This window comes from Hemitrygon akajei, chromosome 22 (assembly GCF_048418815.1).
Source record: "Hemitrygon akajei chromosome 22, sHemAka1.3, whole genome shotgun sequence".
Classification (NCBI taxonomy): domain Eukaryota; kingdom Metazoa; phylum Chordata; class Chondrichthyes; order Myliobatiformes; family Dasyatidae; genus Hemitrygon; species Hemitrygon akajei.
The window spans coordinates 60,931,835-60,950,540 of record NC_133145.1 but is presented as its reverse complement, the minus strand read 5'-3'; the positions used below and the strand labels follow the sequence as shown (position 1 = coordinate 60,950,540).

Below are 18,706 nucleotides of genomic sequence, written 5' to 3'. Positions count from 1 at the left end.
CGACGTTCGTCATGTGCTGTTGCCAACTCAGCAGAGCATTCGTGTATAGCAACCACCTAGTGACTTTCTCATGGTCTTAGTGAGTGTCCACGTCTCACATCCGTACGTGAGAATGGACTCTATGACCGCTATGAAGATCCTCTTTTTCATCCCTCTGGTCAGGTTCGACCTCCAGATTTCCTTCATGTCGTTCATAGCCCTCCACGCCAGCGCCTTCCATATCTTTATGTCCTTCTCCGAACTCATCATTCTTGACCCAAGGTACTTGAAGTCTAAGACTTTCTTAATGGTATCATTCTTTTACAGTCTTGAGAGTACCCTCGTCACAGTTGAACGCCATGTACTCTGTCTTTTTAGTGTTTAGGTGAAGTCCAACGTTATTGCACTCAATTTCCACTTTTGTCAGTAGCTGCTGTGCTTCCTCCATCTGGTCAGAGAGCAGGACTATGTCATCTGCAAAATTGAGATCTGTGAGTGTAACTGGTCTGACCCTTTTGGTTCATCCTGATTTTATGGTAAAACCAAACTTGTCATGATCTTTGGTAGCTTGACATAGAGCGTAATCAAGGACGATTATAAAGATGTAGGGTGCCAGAGTGTCTCCTTGCAGCACACCAGCTAGGAGCTCGAACACTGTTGTTTCTTCATCTGGTGATACAACTTTTGCCATGGTCTTGGTATAGCTGGACTCTATTGCTCTCAGTAGATGGTCTGGCACTCAGTAAACCCTCAGGATCTTCAGCATTTTACCTTGGTGAATGGAGTCAAAAGCTTTGCGAAAATCAATGAAAGTAAGCACGGCTGGTAGGTTGTTCTTCTTGACTTCCTTGATGATTCTACAGAGAGCAAGTATTTGCATTACTGTTGTGCACTTCTGCTGAAAACCATTCTGATTGAATCTTAGCTTAGGGTCAATGGCGGTGCGAATCCTGTTCAAGATCATCCAATTGTATAGGTTTGCTAAGATGCAGGTCAAGCTGATACCGCAGTAGTTATCTGTCTTCGTGAAGGATCCAGACTTGGGAACAGGGAAAATGTTTGAGAGTGATCACTGTTCTGGTTTGTCGCCTTTCATCAGTGCCGTATTACATATATCCAGCAAGACGTCGCCCAGGTCGCAGTTCTTAAGGAGATCTGGTGGTATCCCATCTGGTCCAACATTCCTGCCCTGTTTGAGTGCATATTTGGCCTTCTTCAGTTCCTCAATTAGGCGTGATCTTATTTAAAGATCCTTAAATAACCATGGGGTATTGCCAGTAGTGAGGAATACTTATGGGATGCAAGCAAGGAATTCCAAATATACTGTACTGTGCAAACTGCAACTTAGTACTCGCTTGAAATGACCAAAGAATGTGTTATATCTATTTGTCAAAGTGTCATTCAGGATCTATAAAATAGTACATAAAACAACAACAGAACTATGAAGACAGTGTGGTTACTTAAACCTATCTATTACATGAAAAAACATGTTTATAGACTATTTTCTGATTGTCCATCCAATTGGGCATTAATTGAATGATGTTGCATGAACAAAAAATTCTTCTAACAAAAAACAGAAGGCCAAAGTCACTCCACTGGTCCCAAAGTTTATTGAAGTCAAGTCCACGAGTTCTTTTGAAGAACCCTTGAAGTTGTGGATGTATAAATCCATGGTGTGTGTATTGGTATTTTTAAACATCAGTTTCCCCATATGGTTGCAAATCTGTGTGACATTCAATTAAATGGGAAATACTGCAGAAAAGGCAGCAGTGTAGGATGAACAAAAGTTTCCCTCAGTTAAATACTTAAATCCCTGAGCCACTCATCCCTCCTTCCCACTCAAATTCCATTCCCTAAGCACCAACTCCATTTATCTTCAACTTACCAAAGTTCATCCAAACAACTCACAATCCTGGTATTGACTATGACATCAAAATACAACTCTGATCAAACTTGGAACTGTCTTTGTTATTGCCCGAAAAGGGTTATTTCCACACTTACCTCGCCTGCCTCCTACTTCCCTACTACATGAAATCGAGTTCATCCAAAATTCTATTGCTCAAATCCAAACTCACACTCACACTGTCCCATTTAGCCATTAGAATACTCAGTTAGAATTCTCTAGTCTAGAGTAATAGAAAACAAAACACAGAAACAGGTCTTTCGGTTCATCTAGTCCATGCCAAACCATTTAAACTGCCCAGTCCCATTGGCCTGATAGTGATCATAATTCTACTTCCTTTACAATAGCATTGGAGAGAGATAGGAACACACAAGTTAGAAAAGCGTTTAATTGCAGTAAAGGGAATTATGAGGCTATCAGGCAGGAAATTGGAAGCTTAAATTGGGAACAGATGCTCTCAGGGAAAAGTACGGAAGAAATGTGGCAAATGTTTAGGGAATATTTGTGGGAGTTCTGCATAGATACGTTCCAATGAGACAGGAGAGTTATGGTAGGGCACAGGGACCATGCTGTACAAAGGCTGTAATAAATCTAGTCAAGAAGAAAGGAAAAGCTTACAAAAGGTTCAGAGAGCTAGGTAATGTTAGAGATTGAGAAGATTTTAAGGCAAATAGGAAGGAGCTTAAGAAGGAAATTAGGAGAGCCAGAAGGGGCCATGAGAAGGCCTTAGTGGGCAGAATTAAGGAAAACCCCAAGGCATTCTACAAGTATGTGAAGAGCAAGAGTATAAGACGTGAAAGAATAGGAACTATCAAGTGTGGCAGTGGAAAATTGTGTATGGAACCGGAGGAAGTAGCAGAGGTATTTAATGAATACTTTACTTCAGTATTCACTATGGAAAAGGATCTTGGTGACTGTAGTGATGACTTGCAGTGGACTGAAAAGCTTGAGCATGTAGATGTTAAGAAAGAGGATGTGCTGGAGCTTTTGGAAAGCATCAAGTTGGATAAGTCGCCGGGACCAGATGAGATGTACCCCAGGCTACTGTGGGAGGTGAAGGAGGGGATTGCTGAGCCTATGGCAATGATCTTTGCATCATCAATGGGGATGGGAGAGGGTCCAGAGGACTGGAAGGCTGCAGATGTTGCTCCTTTATTCAAGAAAGGGAGTAGCGATAGCCCAGGAAATTAGAGACCAGTGAGTCTTACTTCAGTGGTTGATAAGTTAATGGAGAAGATCCTGAGAGGCAGGATTTATGAACATTTGGAGAGGTATAATATGATTAGGAATAGTCAGCATGGCTTTGTCAAGGGCAAGTTGTGCCTTACAAGCCTGATTTAATTTTTTGAGGATGTGACTAAACACATTGATGAAGGAAGAGCAGTAGATGTAGTGTATATGGATTTCAGCAAGGCATTTGACAAGGTACCTCATACAAGGCTTACTGAGAAAGTAAGGAGGCATGGGATCCAAGGGGACATTGCTTTGTGGATCCAGAACTGGCTTGGCCACAGAAGACAAAGAATGGTTGTAGATGGGTCATATTCTGCACGGGTCGGTGTCCAATGGTATGCCTCAGGGATCTGTTCTGGGACCCTAATTCTTTGTAATTTTTATGAATGACCTAGATGAGGAAGTGGAGGGATGGGTTAGTAAGTTTGCTGATGACACAAAGGTTGGAGGTGTTGTGGATAGTGTGGAGGGCTGTCAGAGGTTACAGCTGGACATTGATAGGATGCAAAATTGGGCTGAGAAGTGGCAGATGGAGTTCAACTCAGATAAGTGTGAAGTGGTTCATTTTGGTAGGTCAAATATGATGGCAGGATATAGTATTAATGGTAAGACTCTTGGCAGTGTGGAGGATCAGAGGGATCTTGGGGTCCGAGTCCTTAGGAAGCTCAAAGAAGCTGCGCAGGTTGACTCTGTGGTTAAGAAGGCATACAGTGTATTGGCCTTCATTAATTGTGGAATTGAATTTAGGAGCCGAGAGGGAATGTTGCAGTTATATAGGACCCTGGTCAGACCCCACTTGGAGTACTGTGCTCAGTTCTGGTCGCCTCACTACACGAAGAATGTGGAAACCATAGAAAGGATGCAGAGGAGATTTACAAGGATGTTGTCTGGTTTGGAGAGCATGCCTTATGAGAATATGTTGAGTGAACTTGGCCTTTTCTCCTTGGAGCGATGAAGGATGAGAGGTGACCTGATAGAGGTGTATAAGATGATGAGAGGCATTGATCGTGTGGATAGTCAAAGGCTTTTTCCCAGGGCTGAAATGGTTGCCACAAGAGGACATAGGTTTAAGGTGCTTGGAAGTAGGTACAGAGGAGATGTCAGAGGTAAGTTTTTTTTTAAACGCAGAGAGTGGTGAGTGCGTGGAATGGGCTGCCAGCAACGGTGGTGGAGGCGGATATGATAGGGTCTTTTAAGAGACTTTTGGATAGGTACATGGTGCTTACAAAAATAGAAAGCTATAGGTAAGCCTAGTAATTTCTAAGGTAGGGACATGTTTGGCACAACTTTGTGGGCTGAAGGGCCTGTATTGTGCTGTAGGTTTTCTATGTTTCTCTGATCTGACCCAGACCATAGCTCTCCATACCCTTTCGGATCCTCGTACCTATCCAAACCTCTCTTAAACACTGAAATCAAAATCACATCCACCAGTTACACTGGTAGCTCATTCTACACTCCATCATTCTCTGACTGAGGAAGATTCACCTCATGTTCCCCTTAAACATTTCAGATTCAGATTATTGCCATTTAGAAACCACAAATGCAATGCAGTTAAAAAATGAGACAACGTTTCTCTAGAATGATATCATAAAAGCACTAGACAAAACAGACTACACCAGAAAATCTACATAACGTTTGGCAATCCCCAATCCAGAGTCCGGAGAGGCTGCCACGTATTAATATCGCGGTACCATCTTAGCGCATCCCCGGAAAGGAGCTCCAAATTCACCAGACAAAACAAGACCAAAAACTAAAGCTACAAGACCTGCACAAAACCACATAGTTACAATATATAGTTACAACAGTGCAAACAATAGCATAATTGATAAAAAACAGACCATGGGCACAGTAAAAATAGTCCAAAGATGTTAAAAGACTATAAATTCGAAAGAAACCACCACACAGTTTCCACAAGTCCTCAGGATCCCGATAGATTCGTCATCCCACACAGGCGGCAGAAGGGAATACCACCGCTAGGGACTTCCACGGTGCTGGACTCAGCCTCGCAGACACAGCACACAGTGAAAGTGCCCCGGCCGCAGCTGACTCCGAGTCCGTCGAACCTCTGAGCCTGTGACCATCCCCTTCGGCACAGCTTCTCCAAGCACCATCCTCTGTCGAGCTTTTTACCCTTAACCCATAACTCTAGCTGTAGTCTAGTTGTGTTGGCGCGTGGCCATGTGGTTAAGGCGTTGGTCTAGTGACCTGAAGGTCACTATTTTGAGCCTCAGCTGAGGCAGTGTGATGTTTCCTTGAGCAAGACACTTAACCACACATTGATCTGTGACGGCACCGGTGCCAAGCTGTATTGGCCCTAGTGCCCTTCCCTTGGACAACATCGGTGGCATGGAGAGGGGAGACTCACTACATGGGCAACTGCCGGTCTTCCATACAACCTTGCCCAGGCCTGCGCCTTGGAAACCTTCCAAGGCGCAAATCCATGGTGTCACGAGACTAACGAATGCCTATTAGTTGTAGTCTCACCCAACCTCTGTAGAAAAAGCCTGCTCAAATTTACCCTATCTATACCGGGGTCTCTCTTCTCCCTATTTGTGACACTTACCAGGAGTGGTGTATATGTAACATTGTTGAAAATTCCTACCGCCCATTCCACAATCTCTTTGATCCACTACCGTCAAGGAGGAAATACAGGAGCATCAGGATTAGGACTGCCACAGTGGATAACAACCTTTTCCCTCAGGCTGCAAGACCCTGCCACCACCAATGTCTCATCACTGGAACAGTGAGCTGTGTACTGTTGACCTGTGCTGCGCACTTCGCATTTTTTTTGTTTTACATACTATATGTGAAAAATGTATTGTGGGTGCACCATGGTCTGGAGGAACATTGTTTTGTTTGGTTATATATGTATATGTGCAGTCCGATAGCAATAAACTTTGAACTCGAACTTGATTGGGAGGGGACAGAAGGGGCAAGAAGCCAGAATAAGAAGGAGGGTTGGAGGAAACTAGCAAGTAATAGGTGAAACCAGGTGAGGGGGAAGGTGGGTGGGTGGGGAGGCGGGGGGATGAAGTAATAAGCTGGGAGATGATAGGTGGACAAGGTAAAGGACTGAAGAAGAAACAAGGATTAAAGGAGCTGTCCTCAGGCAGATACAAATTAGACTAGTTACAGGTTGATTTAATATAACTGTGTATTTAAAAATGAAAATACCATAGGAAAAATTATAATTAATAACAGCAAAGTTGTTAAAGAGAAGACAGAAGGACTAATAAGCAAAACTTATATTGTTCTAAGATAGGCAAGTTTCCAACCTAATCAAGACTTCTGCAAAAATCACTACAAGTCCTGTATCAAATAGCACCCAAAGACACCCAGGGAACAGATGTCTCACCCTCCACTGGCCTAGGCTGAAGCAAGGAGCCAATACTTAGCACTGTCCTAACCAGCATAGTTGTGAATAAGATCTCCACAAAATAGGTGAGCAAACTTTCATTTCACCCATTTCTGTGCTCTGAAAACTTGCACCACAACAAGAGGAAGGACAATTTACAATGTTCACTAATGGTACACGGATCTTAATATCATGGGAGATTGAGCTCAGGAGAAGAAAATGCCTAGATCTCTAACAGTACAAGATCAATTCCATGAAGAAAGCTAACCAAATAAACTGCTCGTGTCTTTATACAGAATACTTCACTACAAAATAAATTGCAGCAGTATTATCTCGGTACAAGATTAATTCCCAATTTGAAACCAACTTACCGGTAATTATCAAAAGCTCAACAAGACTTAGAAATGGGAAGTTCACAACAAATGAACCAGCAAACTTTATCCTGTCTATTAATGTCTACCTTTGGAAAGAAATAGTTGGCATCAATACTTGTGTTATTAGAAAGCTGTGCAGCAAGATCACTTTGGAATGAGATTCTTTTCAACTTAGAAAATTCTTTACATTCCTAACTTTTGGTTCTTCCAAATTATTTGGTATAATTTCAAAGTTTACTTCTTTCTGTGTCTTTCTTAAAGGGTTCTGAAATAAATGTAACAGATCACTTATTCTCACCTACCACCCTACAAGCCTCATCTAGCACATAATTCTCTGTAGTGTTATGCCCGCAGCCCCCTCATTTGTGAGAATCGCAAGAGCACTAGTGGGAGAGAGACGTGCCGGATGCCTCGTTCCCCGGCGATGCAAACTAACGCGACATTAGCCATTGTCTCTTGGAGACACATTTGTGGATTGGGGACTAGGCTACGTGCAAGCCCTCGGGCAAAGTGGGCTGGTTGAGAGAGAGATTGCATCACCCCCAACCTGATTGACATCTACTACCCTGCGAGTCAAGATAAAAGAGGGGCTGTAGAGACGGCCCCTCAGACGCACCAGAAGAAACGCTAGCGATCTCGTAATAGCGGGAAGCCATTTGAAGGAAGCCACGTGCGTTCGGTTCCCTTGCCTGGGACCCGGTGGCTGGTACCACAGAAACGATTTTCTTGAACTAACAACGGGGAACCAACTTTCCCGACTCAACGGATTGGCCTCATCAAAAGACCCGGGCAAGTTTCTTTTCTCACAAATCTCTCTCTCTCCAACAAGTGAAAACCCAGCGGTCCCCAAAGGCTGAAGCCTGCAGGAACTGAGTGACTTTTATATTTCCATCGGACAATATATTATCCCCTAGACAAACGATAGAGCTATTTCTTATTGATGATTATTACTATACTCGCGCTTTTAGATTACTTGCCCCTTATATTCTGTCTGAGTAGCCCCCAACCTAATAGCACAAACATTGATTTCCCAAAATTCCAGTAATTAACACTTCCCCTCCTCCACCTTCTCTTCTTACCTGCTCATCACATCCCTCTGGTGCTCCTCCCATTCCCTTTCTTCCATGGTCTTCTGTTCTCTCCTATCAGATTGCCCCTTCTCCAGCCCTTTATCTCTTTCACCATTCAACTTCCCAGCTCTTTACTTTACGCCTCCCCCTCTCCCAGTTTCACTTATCACCTGCCACCTTGTGCTACTTCTTCCTCTCTCCCTCCATTCTTATTCTGACTTCTCTCCCCTTCCTTTCCAGTTTTGATGAAGGCTCTCAGCCTGAAATGTAAACTGTTTATTCCCATCCATAGATGCTGCCTGATCTGCTGAGTTCTTTCAGCACTTTGTGTGTATTGCTCTAGATTTCCAACATCTTGCAGTACCTCTTGTGTCCAATCAGAAAATACCTGAACAACAGGAATCCTAGTAAGTCATGAAACTATGGCTAACAAGCTTACATTCTGCTTGCAAATTTCACCTGACAAACCATCTGCCCATTGACTGCTACCTGTGTATGAGAAATCACCAAGAATTCCTTCCAGTAAAACTCATGTCTTTCATAATTTATCTTAAAACAGAATTTGTAGGTGGAGAGTTGTTTGACTCCATAATTACTTCAACACACTCCTCAAAGACAGTTCTCTGTATTTAAAAATCAGCATTTTTTTTTGCTACTCAGTTATTGCACACAATAAGTCTCTTCTAGTGAGGAACTGAGTAAAATGATATTGCTACTAACGGAGAAGAGCTGCCTCAGACATTGATAGAATTCCCATTGTTCTTCAATTACCATAATATCTTCAGTAGCCATTGGAAATAACACATTTAAGTCAACTTAACACATCAGCGTTATATTCAATACTAGCACTAAATTTAAATCCAGATTGACTTAAAGGAACAAAGATGATATTAACTATTTTTGTGAAATAAAGTAATAAAAAACATGTTTTTACCGAACAGCTTCCTCCAATTTGCAAATTTGCTTCAATGCATTTGCTTTCTCTTGGTCTCTTTCGGTCAGCAAGTTGTGAATCTAGGGTAAAATAAAAATAAAATTACTTATTTCTTCTGTGTGTTATACAGCAACAAAATTAATTAATTGTCACAATTTTAGAAGATTTGATATCAAGAGAAAAGAAATGCAGCAAACAAATCAAATGCTCTCCAAATCCCATCACAGTCTAGTAAATAAAATTTGCTAAACTAGTTAAAATATTATTTCCTCTTGATCTTTGATAATAACAACATGGAATCTCGATAATTTATGAAGTTTTGGGGCCAATCATTGCAGGCTCAAACACATTTTTGGTCTTTCTGTCAGGGAAGAAAACTGTAACTTCTGTTGGAATGAAGGGGACATGCAGAGGGTGAAACAGGTGGACACATTTTCTGACAGCACAACATCATAATGTCATTATTCCCTGAATGCTTTAAACAGTTCACCTGCTCTATTCCATCTACTTCCTATTCCAAGTGAGCATACAACCTACACAGGGATGGAAATGTCGTCAACCAATCATCCAGAAGCAACCAATCCAACAGCTGAACTGGCAAGTGAGCATCACTCTGAATTTGTCCTATATATGGAAAACTAACTTGCACCTTTCACCTCAAGGTCAAAGCACTTCTGAAATATTGAAAAGAAGTACTTTTCCATTTCCTCCATTTATAATGGCATCCTTCAATCAATTAATGTACTCAGTTACTAACTGGTTCTGCAAAAACAAGAGACACTGCTACAGTGGGCTAGCACTATCTACAATAGAACCATATCATGCTGCTTTCTCTCAGAACTCTACACTTATTATTTCCACTTTTTCCTAGAATTTATTTTATATAATGCACACCCACACAAATGTTTAATGTTATTACCTATATCTCTCCAATGCTGTTGAAGTAAGATATTTTGCAGGGTGAAAAAGATAAGAGAATTTCCAGTGACAATGGGTTTTAAAGCCCTGGTCAGGCCAAAACTAACAACAATCCAATAAACCATGGATTGACAATATTGTGTTTGTCCCAGGAGTCCTCATGATTGTTGCATTCCTGTTGGCAGTCATATTCTAGTAGGAAGGTAATTAGGAAAGTATGTAAGAACAGAAATATCAGGTACTACTCCCCAAAAAAATTGAAATTGCTTCCTAGATTTGGATCAATTTAGTGACAGGTCATTCACACATTTTCTGGATCATGGTGATGGTTGAAATTCCAAAAGTGTGAGGAAATAATAGCCATAAAATAAAATAAATGCAAATCATTAGGTTCTACATTTATTTCCTGCTGCACTAATGATAAATAAACAAAACTTCAAACTACTGGCACTTGCTATTACTAATGCTGAAATTGAGGACAAAGCGAATGAACAGCCAGCTATGGCAAGCTGACTATTTTAACAAGCTAAAGCATCAGGCTTTTCTTTCAACCATCCTCCACTGAGCTTTCTTTGTTATATTACTGAAAATTAGAGATCCTTCTGTGCCTTGCGATATTTTAAAGAAACTGCTTAAAGGAAACATTAGCCAATAGTTTACATTCCCTAGAGGTATAAAAAAGATACTAGCAGCTGTTCTAATTACTGGGCTTGACAGCAAGTGCAGCACTGCCAGTCTTTTACAGCTTTATTGGGATACAAAGCAACAGGTCAACAACACAAAGCAGGTGTGTTTTGTATATACTGAATTCTTTCACCCACTTTCATCCATCAATGGCAACAGTCAACTTTCAGTTTTACCACATCTAGTTCAAAATGACAAAGCAAGCACATGACTGCAACCAGAACTAAATTGAACTGGTTAATTTAAGATGTTCCTGCTTCTCTTATTTTAACTCTTCAGCTATTTTACAATTGCAAGGGAACTACTCCCAAACAGAAACTACTAAAGCACATACTTTAAGAGATGCAGACATTTCTGTCATAAACGTCAAGCACAGGTAATTCTTTGACGAATATCATAGTACAGCTTTAAAGAAGAAAATGATTAAATGTTTGTCAAAGGTTTTTCAGTGATGGTATATGCCCTGCTTAGTTGTTCTTGGATGTGGTACATGGTTGAACTTACTGAACCTTCACCTTTTAAATAAAAATAATTAAAAAGTGCAATTAACTGATGCCCTTTTCTCACTGTTACCATCAGGTAGGAGGTACGGAAACCTGAAGGCACACACTCAGCAATTCAGGAACAGCTGCTTCCCCTCTGCCATCCGATTCCCAAATGGACATTTCTGTTTTTTGCATGAATTTTAATCTATTCAATATATGTATACTATAATTGATTTACTTATTATTATTTATTTTTTTCCTTCTATATTATGTATTGCATTGAACTGCTGCTGCTAAGTTAACAAATTTCACGTCACATGCCAGTGTTAATAAACCTGATTCTGATCCTGACATTCCAAGGATGTACAAGTTAGGTTTACTGAGTTGTGGACATGCTATGTTGATGCCAGAAGTATGGCAATGCTTGCAGGCTGCCCCAGCACATCCTCGGACTGTGCTAATTATTGTATGTTTCGATGTTTCAATGTACATACAACAAAAAAGCTAATCTTTATCTTTATGGATTGTTATAAATACCCACCTGGTTCAATAATGTCCTTCAAGGCAGAAATCTGCCACCCTTATCCTTTCAAGGATCTAAGCAGCTCCAGATCCAGAACACTTGGCTATGAAATAGCCTAGCAAGCCACTTAATCAAAGGGATAATTAGGGATGGACAATAACTACCGGTTTAGTCAACAAAACAGCCATCCTGCAAGCTCTAGTGTCAGCATTTCTAAAAATACATAGAACACCCTAACTTCATGATCTATATCTGTTTCCTGAACCTTAGACTCAAACCATTGTGAAAATTATCAAGGAAATTATTCCTAGGACTGAATGCTACTGAAATTTTACAAGGCGAATGGCCTCTCAAATTTGAAACAAATGTATTTTGCAATAGAACCACTAAGACCATAACTCAGATGTAGAGACTTTGGAAAGGGCTCAGAAGGGATTCAGCAGGATGTTGCCTGGATTGGAGTGCATTAATAAAGAAGTTGAACAAATATTATTGTTTTCTCTAAAGCATCAGAGGCTGAGGAGGCGACCTGCTAAAAATATATAAATTTATGAGAGGCACAGGTAGGCTAGGAAGAAAATGCCAAATGCGGGAAGAGTGGTGGTGGTGGGGGGTAGTTTATAGAAAGTTTGAGCAGCAAGTGTTTGACACAGTGTGGAAGGTGACTAGGTATGTTGGCAAGGCTCTTCAACAGATACATGAAGAGGCAGGGAATAGAGGGATGTGAATTATGTGCAGGACATTCGGATTAGTTAGATTGGCTTCATGATTGGCACAGACATGGTGAGTCAAAGGGCCCTGTTCCTGTGCAGTTCTATGTTCATTTTTATCAGATTTCAAGAATTCTAATCTTCTTGTTTTGGTAGTAGCTCCATTAAAACTAAATGGATTAAATATCCATCAACTATATTGCAAATTAATCACAGCACAGTCACTCTTCATTACATACAACGCTTAAAAGTTCTCCACTTATAATTACTAAAAAAAAATCTTTTTTTTTACAGCAACTTGTGCTTGTATGACTTTCGATGCCCCATAAGTAGTCGACATGACATTCCCTTCATTACCTTCCGTTCATGAAGACGCTCCAGCTGTAGTTTTTCTTCTTCAAACCTTCCTGCTTGTTTCTGAAAAAATATACATAAATAAACATACTAATGGTACTAAATAATGTAAAGAAAGAAACTAATCATCTCAAATTACAAATTTAATTTATAGGTTCACAGATTAACAATAATCCAACTAAAAAGTACATTTGAGAAATTCAAGGGCTGTATCTTGGTCTCAGGTGAGATAAAGTTGACATGAACACTCCCACAGCCAGTGTTCTACTCTCACTCTTCAAGGTGTTGGTACATGGGAGTGCAACTCCTTATCATCCATCATTGCTCAAGAACAATTGGGAAGAGGCATATCCTCTTTTTTGATTAAGACAATAGAATATCTTGCATTTAATTACAATCTTTTACCTTGAAAAGCATCCGAAGGTTCTTCAGATAAGTTTAATTCGATAAATAACTGACATAAGAAGAGAAGGTATTAACGTGCTCAGATATCAAACAGGCAAAACATGCTTGTGATCATGAGGTAATTTAAGTTTGCAAAGATTACAAAAAATAGATCAATTGTGCTCATGTTTCCATGCTGTTCATCAGCAAAACATTCTGCCAGGAAACCCAATTAATGGTTTCTCTGAATGTTTCCAGCTCCTATATCAGATATGCATGGATATCATCAATACCTCAGTGATTACATTCCAAAAAAAAACAGGAATATATCTACCACATTCTCTTCATCTATATCATATGACTTTAAATTAAAAAATAACAGATTAAATGTTGCGTATCCTGATTCCAAGCAGATTCTGATTTTAATAACTAGTCCATAGATCTCTAGTTTACACCGCTCTTTCTTTCTGGCATTCTTCTGTGTTTTTTGCTTCCCCGAGGTGGGTAGAAAAGTATCACCAGACTATCTGCATCATCATCAACCTTTTTTAACACTTGAGAGAAATACTACTTGTACCCCAGTGTATTTTATGGTTTAAGTTCTGCTCATTTTTTTTGAACTAACAACTCTCTAATTATCTCCATAACTGTTCAATATTCTCCACTTCCATTGCTATTCTCTCCTCTCCAGCACTTTCATAGTTATTTCATACTTCTGCTGCAACCACATTATCTCTCCATGCTGTGATCCTTTTAGATACTCATTAATTTCTCTATTCCCTTTGATTATCCATTAGTTATTTTATCCATACTCCCTTAGACCCATTCACATTTCCTTCTTTCATATCCTCCATAGTTCTATAATCATATGGTTTCTTTTAAAACTCTCATTTTAACTCCTTTATTTGTCCAGAAAATTCTCTTTTTTGGCCCATTTATTCTTAGCTTCAAATAAAAATATTTATCTTTCACTTATTTCAACTCTTAACTTGTTTCCATTGGTGATCCAATGACTTTGCTGACTTTGCCGGATCATTTTTTTTGTTGTATAACGCATTTCATTGATCTTTGCTATTTATTTTTTATTTTATATTTTTTACTCTATTCATTATTTTTAAATGCTTTCATCTCTTGTTCCATTCTAAATTCCAGATCATTGCAACTTCTCACTTCATTCAGTTGATCTGGGCAGCAATCTGAATGGCAATTTAAAATCATTAACCACACAACTGAAATGTTATAACCAGAAGTCACAGAATACTACATCCTGCAATTTTTATATCCTTACACAGATTATTAATACTTCCAATCCTTCAAAAGAATGAAAAGTTTTAAGCTTTCACATGAATACCTCTTGACAGTGCCTCAAATTCTCTGTCTTACCTTGATTTTGTTTGGCACTTCACTCTTTTAAAACCTAACTTCCTCCTGATCTCATCTTCATTACATTATTTTTTTCTAATTCAAAATCTCTGCCTTTTTTTTGTTTTCCTATCTCTCCCCCCCCCCCCCCCCCCACCCCGACTTCTGCTTTCTTTTAACATTTTAACTGATTATTTCTGCTTTGGTTAAACTAATATTTGGTTGAGAACATACTTCAATTGTTTCCTTTGTCCACCTAGAAATCTGTTGGCATGACAGCGCTCAGAATGGAGTACCTATCTCAAGATTTCAGGGTTGGGTATGTGAGTGAGGTAGCCGAGTTCAATTGGGGGATTGATGCTGGAAATACTGTCTCAGGAAAGACACTGACATTTGTGGGGACACTGAATATTTGTTTGGAAAAGGTTCATTCATGCTGCCAGTAGGTTTTTAGCATTTTGCAGACAGCATCGGTGGAACCTCTCCAAGAGCTTTGAGATGCTTATTCTCAAGTCCCAGAAGCATGGCCAGAAAAAATTAGCTTTGTGGTGGCTTTTGGGTCCTTACTCTTTGATACCCTTTTTCCTCAGATGGCCAAAGGTTGTGCTAGTACACTGAAAGACGAGGAAGTTGATTCACTGGACAGCTCTTGCAACATATTTAATCTATTAGCCTATTTCTCTTTCATCTTTGTCAGACACGAAATATCTTTATGCCATTGGTTAAAGCAAACTGATTGTTGCAAATTTTAATTCATTTAGAATGAAAGCAGGGCCAAAGTTCATTACTGCCCATCACAAACCACAAATGAGCCACTTTCTTGACCAAAAGCAACTCTCATGGTGAGCATACTCCTATAATGTTGTGAGTAATGATGCCAAGATTTTGACTTTGTGATAATTGTAGGCATTAAAAGCAAGGATGACGTTATTTGAGGGAAATTTTCAGGTAACAACTTTCTCTTGTTCATGTTGACCTTTGCTTTCTAGGTTATCAACAATGAAATTATGATCAACAAGCCAAATTTGACCTGGCAACTCTTAGCCTGGCCCATTGAATGACCCCAAGGTACCATCTTTCCTGGCTTGGAGGGTGGTTCTAGCCATGATAGGATGATGATTGGGAAATATGGTGAAAGGGTTGGGTTAAAAATTGTGCAAGGGTGAGACATGGTTCAGGATATTGCCAAAGACTGGTCAGGAAGACATCACAATGCCAGTTCACATAATTGCACATGCCAGTGCCACTGTGAGCTGAGCTAACATGTCATTTACAAAAAAATGCTGTTAACAACTTGACCAGTTTTCTAGTCCAACTTGAAAAGTGCAAAGGTTTCAGATACAGATCATGGTTTTACTTCTAATATTTGTATATTTTGATATCTATGCACTTGTAATGCTACCATGACACTGAAATTTCCTTTGGGATCAATAAATTATCTATCTAATACCATAGTTCCCATAAATGTAAAATAGCACATCAAAAATTATAAAATAATATCTTATTACAGAAAATAGGTTCTATAAAAATGATAATGCTTTATCAACACACATTTAATCACAATATTTTGCTCATTCTTCCCATTTTTTTGCAGATATTGATTCATCAGATTTCCCAAGTCTCATCCAAGCTTGTTTTAAATCAATAAGTACAGTCACAAACAGCAGAGAAAGAAATACAGGCGATTGCAGATGGTGGAAGCTGCAGCAACAAATATCCATTAGAGGAACTCAAATTGGTTGAGTGACATCTGTGGCAGGAAAGGACATGTCAACATTTCGTTTCGACCTGAAATGTTGACAGTTCCTTTCCTCCCACGAATGCTGCATGACTTACTGAGTTCTTCCAGCAGATTATTAGCAATTAACAGCAAGCTATTTAACCCGGTGTCCACTGATGTTGGGTCTTATTCTGACCCCATCTAAGAACCGGAGGACATCTGCACTTTAACCTCAGTTGAATATTGATTAATGGCCTTAACATTGGTCAGATACAAAAACTCCCACAATTCAAATCTTGATATTTGGAGTTAATAAAAGGTAGTTTCCAACACACTCATTGTTTGTGGTGTTATAGTTGCTGTATCACAGGCTACATTTTGCCAAACCTTGAAAGCCACTCCATCCACTGAGATCCATCCTAAAATGTTTAAGTAAGCTAGCATCTGAACAAATAAATTAATATATAAACTTGAACACAAGTACATACAAAAGCAAAATATTACAAGTATTACAATATTAAAATCAACAAAAGCAAATATATAAAACAGAGATTTAACAAATCAGCAGTTTTTTTGTATTTTCAATTAGAATTCAGTATTTTCATAGAATGCTTATTATACGCTTAATCTATTCACCCTTGGATTGTTTTGGATTTATGAAAAAAATACATTATGTAAATTCAAATTTGGATTTCCAGCATCATGCTCAAAGCTCACTCTATTTAATTTGTTTTCTAAGATGAAAAGCTTAGCCTTAGCTGAAGTGTATTTTCAGTTTTACAACCAATATCACGCCAAAATTACTTCTTTGCATAAATGTGGATGAAATATACACAACTTACAGGGCTTCCTCTAAAGGGTTATTCAACAAGTTAATTGAAGTAGAACTTAGGGTTCAAATATATTTTCCACGCAGTGTTTGACTTGTAAGACCCTAAGATATAGGAGCAGAATTAGACTATTTGACCCACAGAGTCTGCTCTGCCACTTCATCAAGGCTGATCTGGTTTGCTTCCTATTAACCTCTGCCTTAAATATATATAAAGATTTGGCCTCCACAGCTGCTTATGGCAAAGAATTCCACTGATTTACCACTCTCCAGCTAAAGAAATTCCTCCTTATCTCCGTTCTAAAAGGACAGCCCCTCTATTCTGATGCTGTATCCTCTGGTCTTAAGACTCTCCCTCCATAGGAAACATCCTCTCCACATCCACTCTATCAAGACCTTTCACCATTCAATAGGCTTCACTTAGGTCACCCATCATTCTTCTGAATTCCAGAGAGAATGCAGGCCCAGAGCCATCAAATGCCCTTCATATAACAAGCCATTCAATTGTGGAATTCTTTTTGTGAACCTCCTTTGAACCCTCTCTAGTTTCAGCACATCCTTTCTAAGATAAGGGATCCAAAACTGCTCACAATACTCCAGGTGAGGCCTCACCAGAGTTTTATAAAGTCACAACATTAAATCCTTGTTTTTATATTCCAGTCCTCTTGAAATGAATGCTAACATTGCATTTGCCTTCCTCACTACAGACTCAACCTGCAAATTAACCTTTAGGGTATCCTGCACAGGGATGCCCAAATTCCTTTGCACCTTAGATTTTTGTATTTTCTCTCCAAAATATACCCCATGACATCACATCCAATGAAACTAGCAGAGGAACTAACGAAACAAAAACAATTAATTTCAGTAGATATTTTTCCTGGATTCAGAAATTGGCAGGTAAATGGATGTCAGGCAAGTGGGTGGCATTTAAAATGAGACTGCCAGAGTTCAGGACCAATATGTTGCTGTTAGGGTAAAGGCCAAGGGTCAGCTTCAATGACAAGGGATATTGAGTCTCTGATCAGTCAGGAAAAAGGATGCATATTGAATTGAATTGACTTTATTACTTACATCCTTCGTATACATGAGGAGTAAAAATCTTTATGTTTTGTCTCCGTCTAAACATGCAATGTGCAATTTATAGTAATTTATAACAAATAGTATGTACAACAGGACAGTCAATATAACAAAGAAATACAATTGTATCAGCATGAATTAATCAGTCTGATGGCCTGGTGGAAGAACCTGCCCCTGAGTCGGTTGGTCCTGGCCTTTATGCTGTGGTACTGTTTCCCAGATGCTAGCAGTTGGAAGAGTTTGTGGTTAGGGTGACTCGGGTCCCTAATGATCCTTCAGGCCCTTTTCACACATGTAAATATCCTGAATAGTGGGAAGTTCATATCAACGCATGTGCTGGGCTGTCCGCAGCAGTCTCTGTAGAATCCTGTGATTGAGGGTAGTACAGTTCTCATACCAGGCAATGATGCAGCCAGTCAAGAAGCTTTCAATTGTGGCCCTGCAGGAAGTTCTTAGGATTTGGGGACCCATACCAAACTTCTTCAACTGCCTGAGGTGTCAGAAGTGTTGCTGTGCCTTTTTCACCACACAGCCAATATGTACAGACCACGTGAGATCCTCAGTGATGTGTATGCCAAGGAACTTAAAGCTGTTCACCCTCTCAACCCCAGATCCATTGATGTCAATAGGGGTTAGCCTGTCTCCATTCCTCCTGTAGTCCACAACCAGCTTCTTAGTTTTTGCAATATTGAGGGAGAGATTGTTTTCTTGACACCATTGTGTCAGGGTGATGAATTCTTCTCTGTTGGCTGCCTCATTATTATTTGAGATCAGGCCAATCAGTGCAGTGTCATCAGCAAATTTAATTATCA

At 39.6% G+C, this 18,706-nt stretch overlaps 1 protein-coding gene across 2 annotated transcripts in view; it reads right to left on the bottom strand.

Moving 5' to 3' along the window:
- Nucleotides 1–18,706, bottom strand: part of cep112 (centrosomal protein 112) — a 531,702-nt gene that overhangs the window by 283,126 nt on the left and 229,870 nt on the right. For both annotated transcript variants that reach the window (XM_073026401.1, XM_073026402.1), the window contains exons 16-17: nt 12,526–12,585; nt 8,849–8,928 (exon numbers count right to left, since the gene is read on the bottom strand). In XM_073026401.1, coding sequence (XP_072882502.1) covers nt 8,849–8,928; nt 12,526–12,585 — 140 coding nt within the window. The remainder of the gene's footprint in view (nt 1–8,848; nt 8,929–12,525; nt 12,586–18,706) is intronic.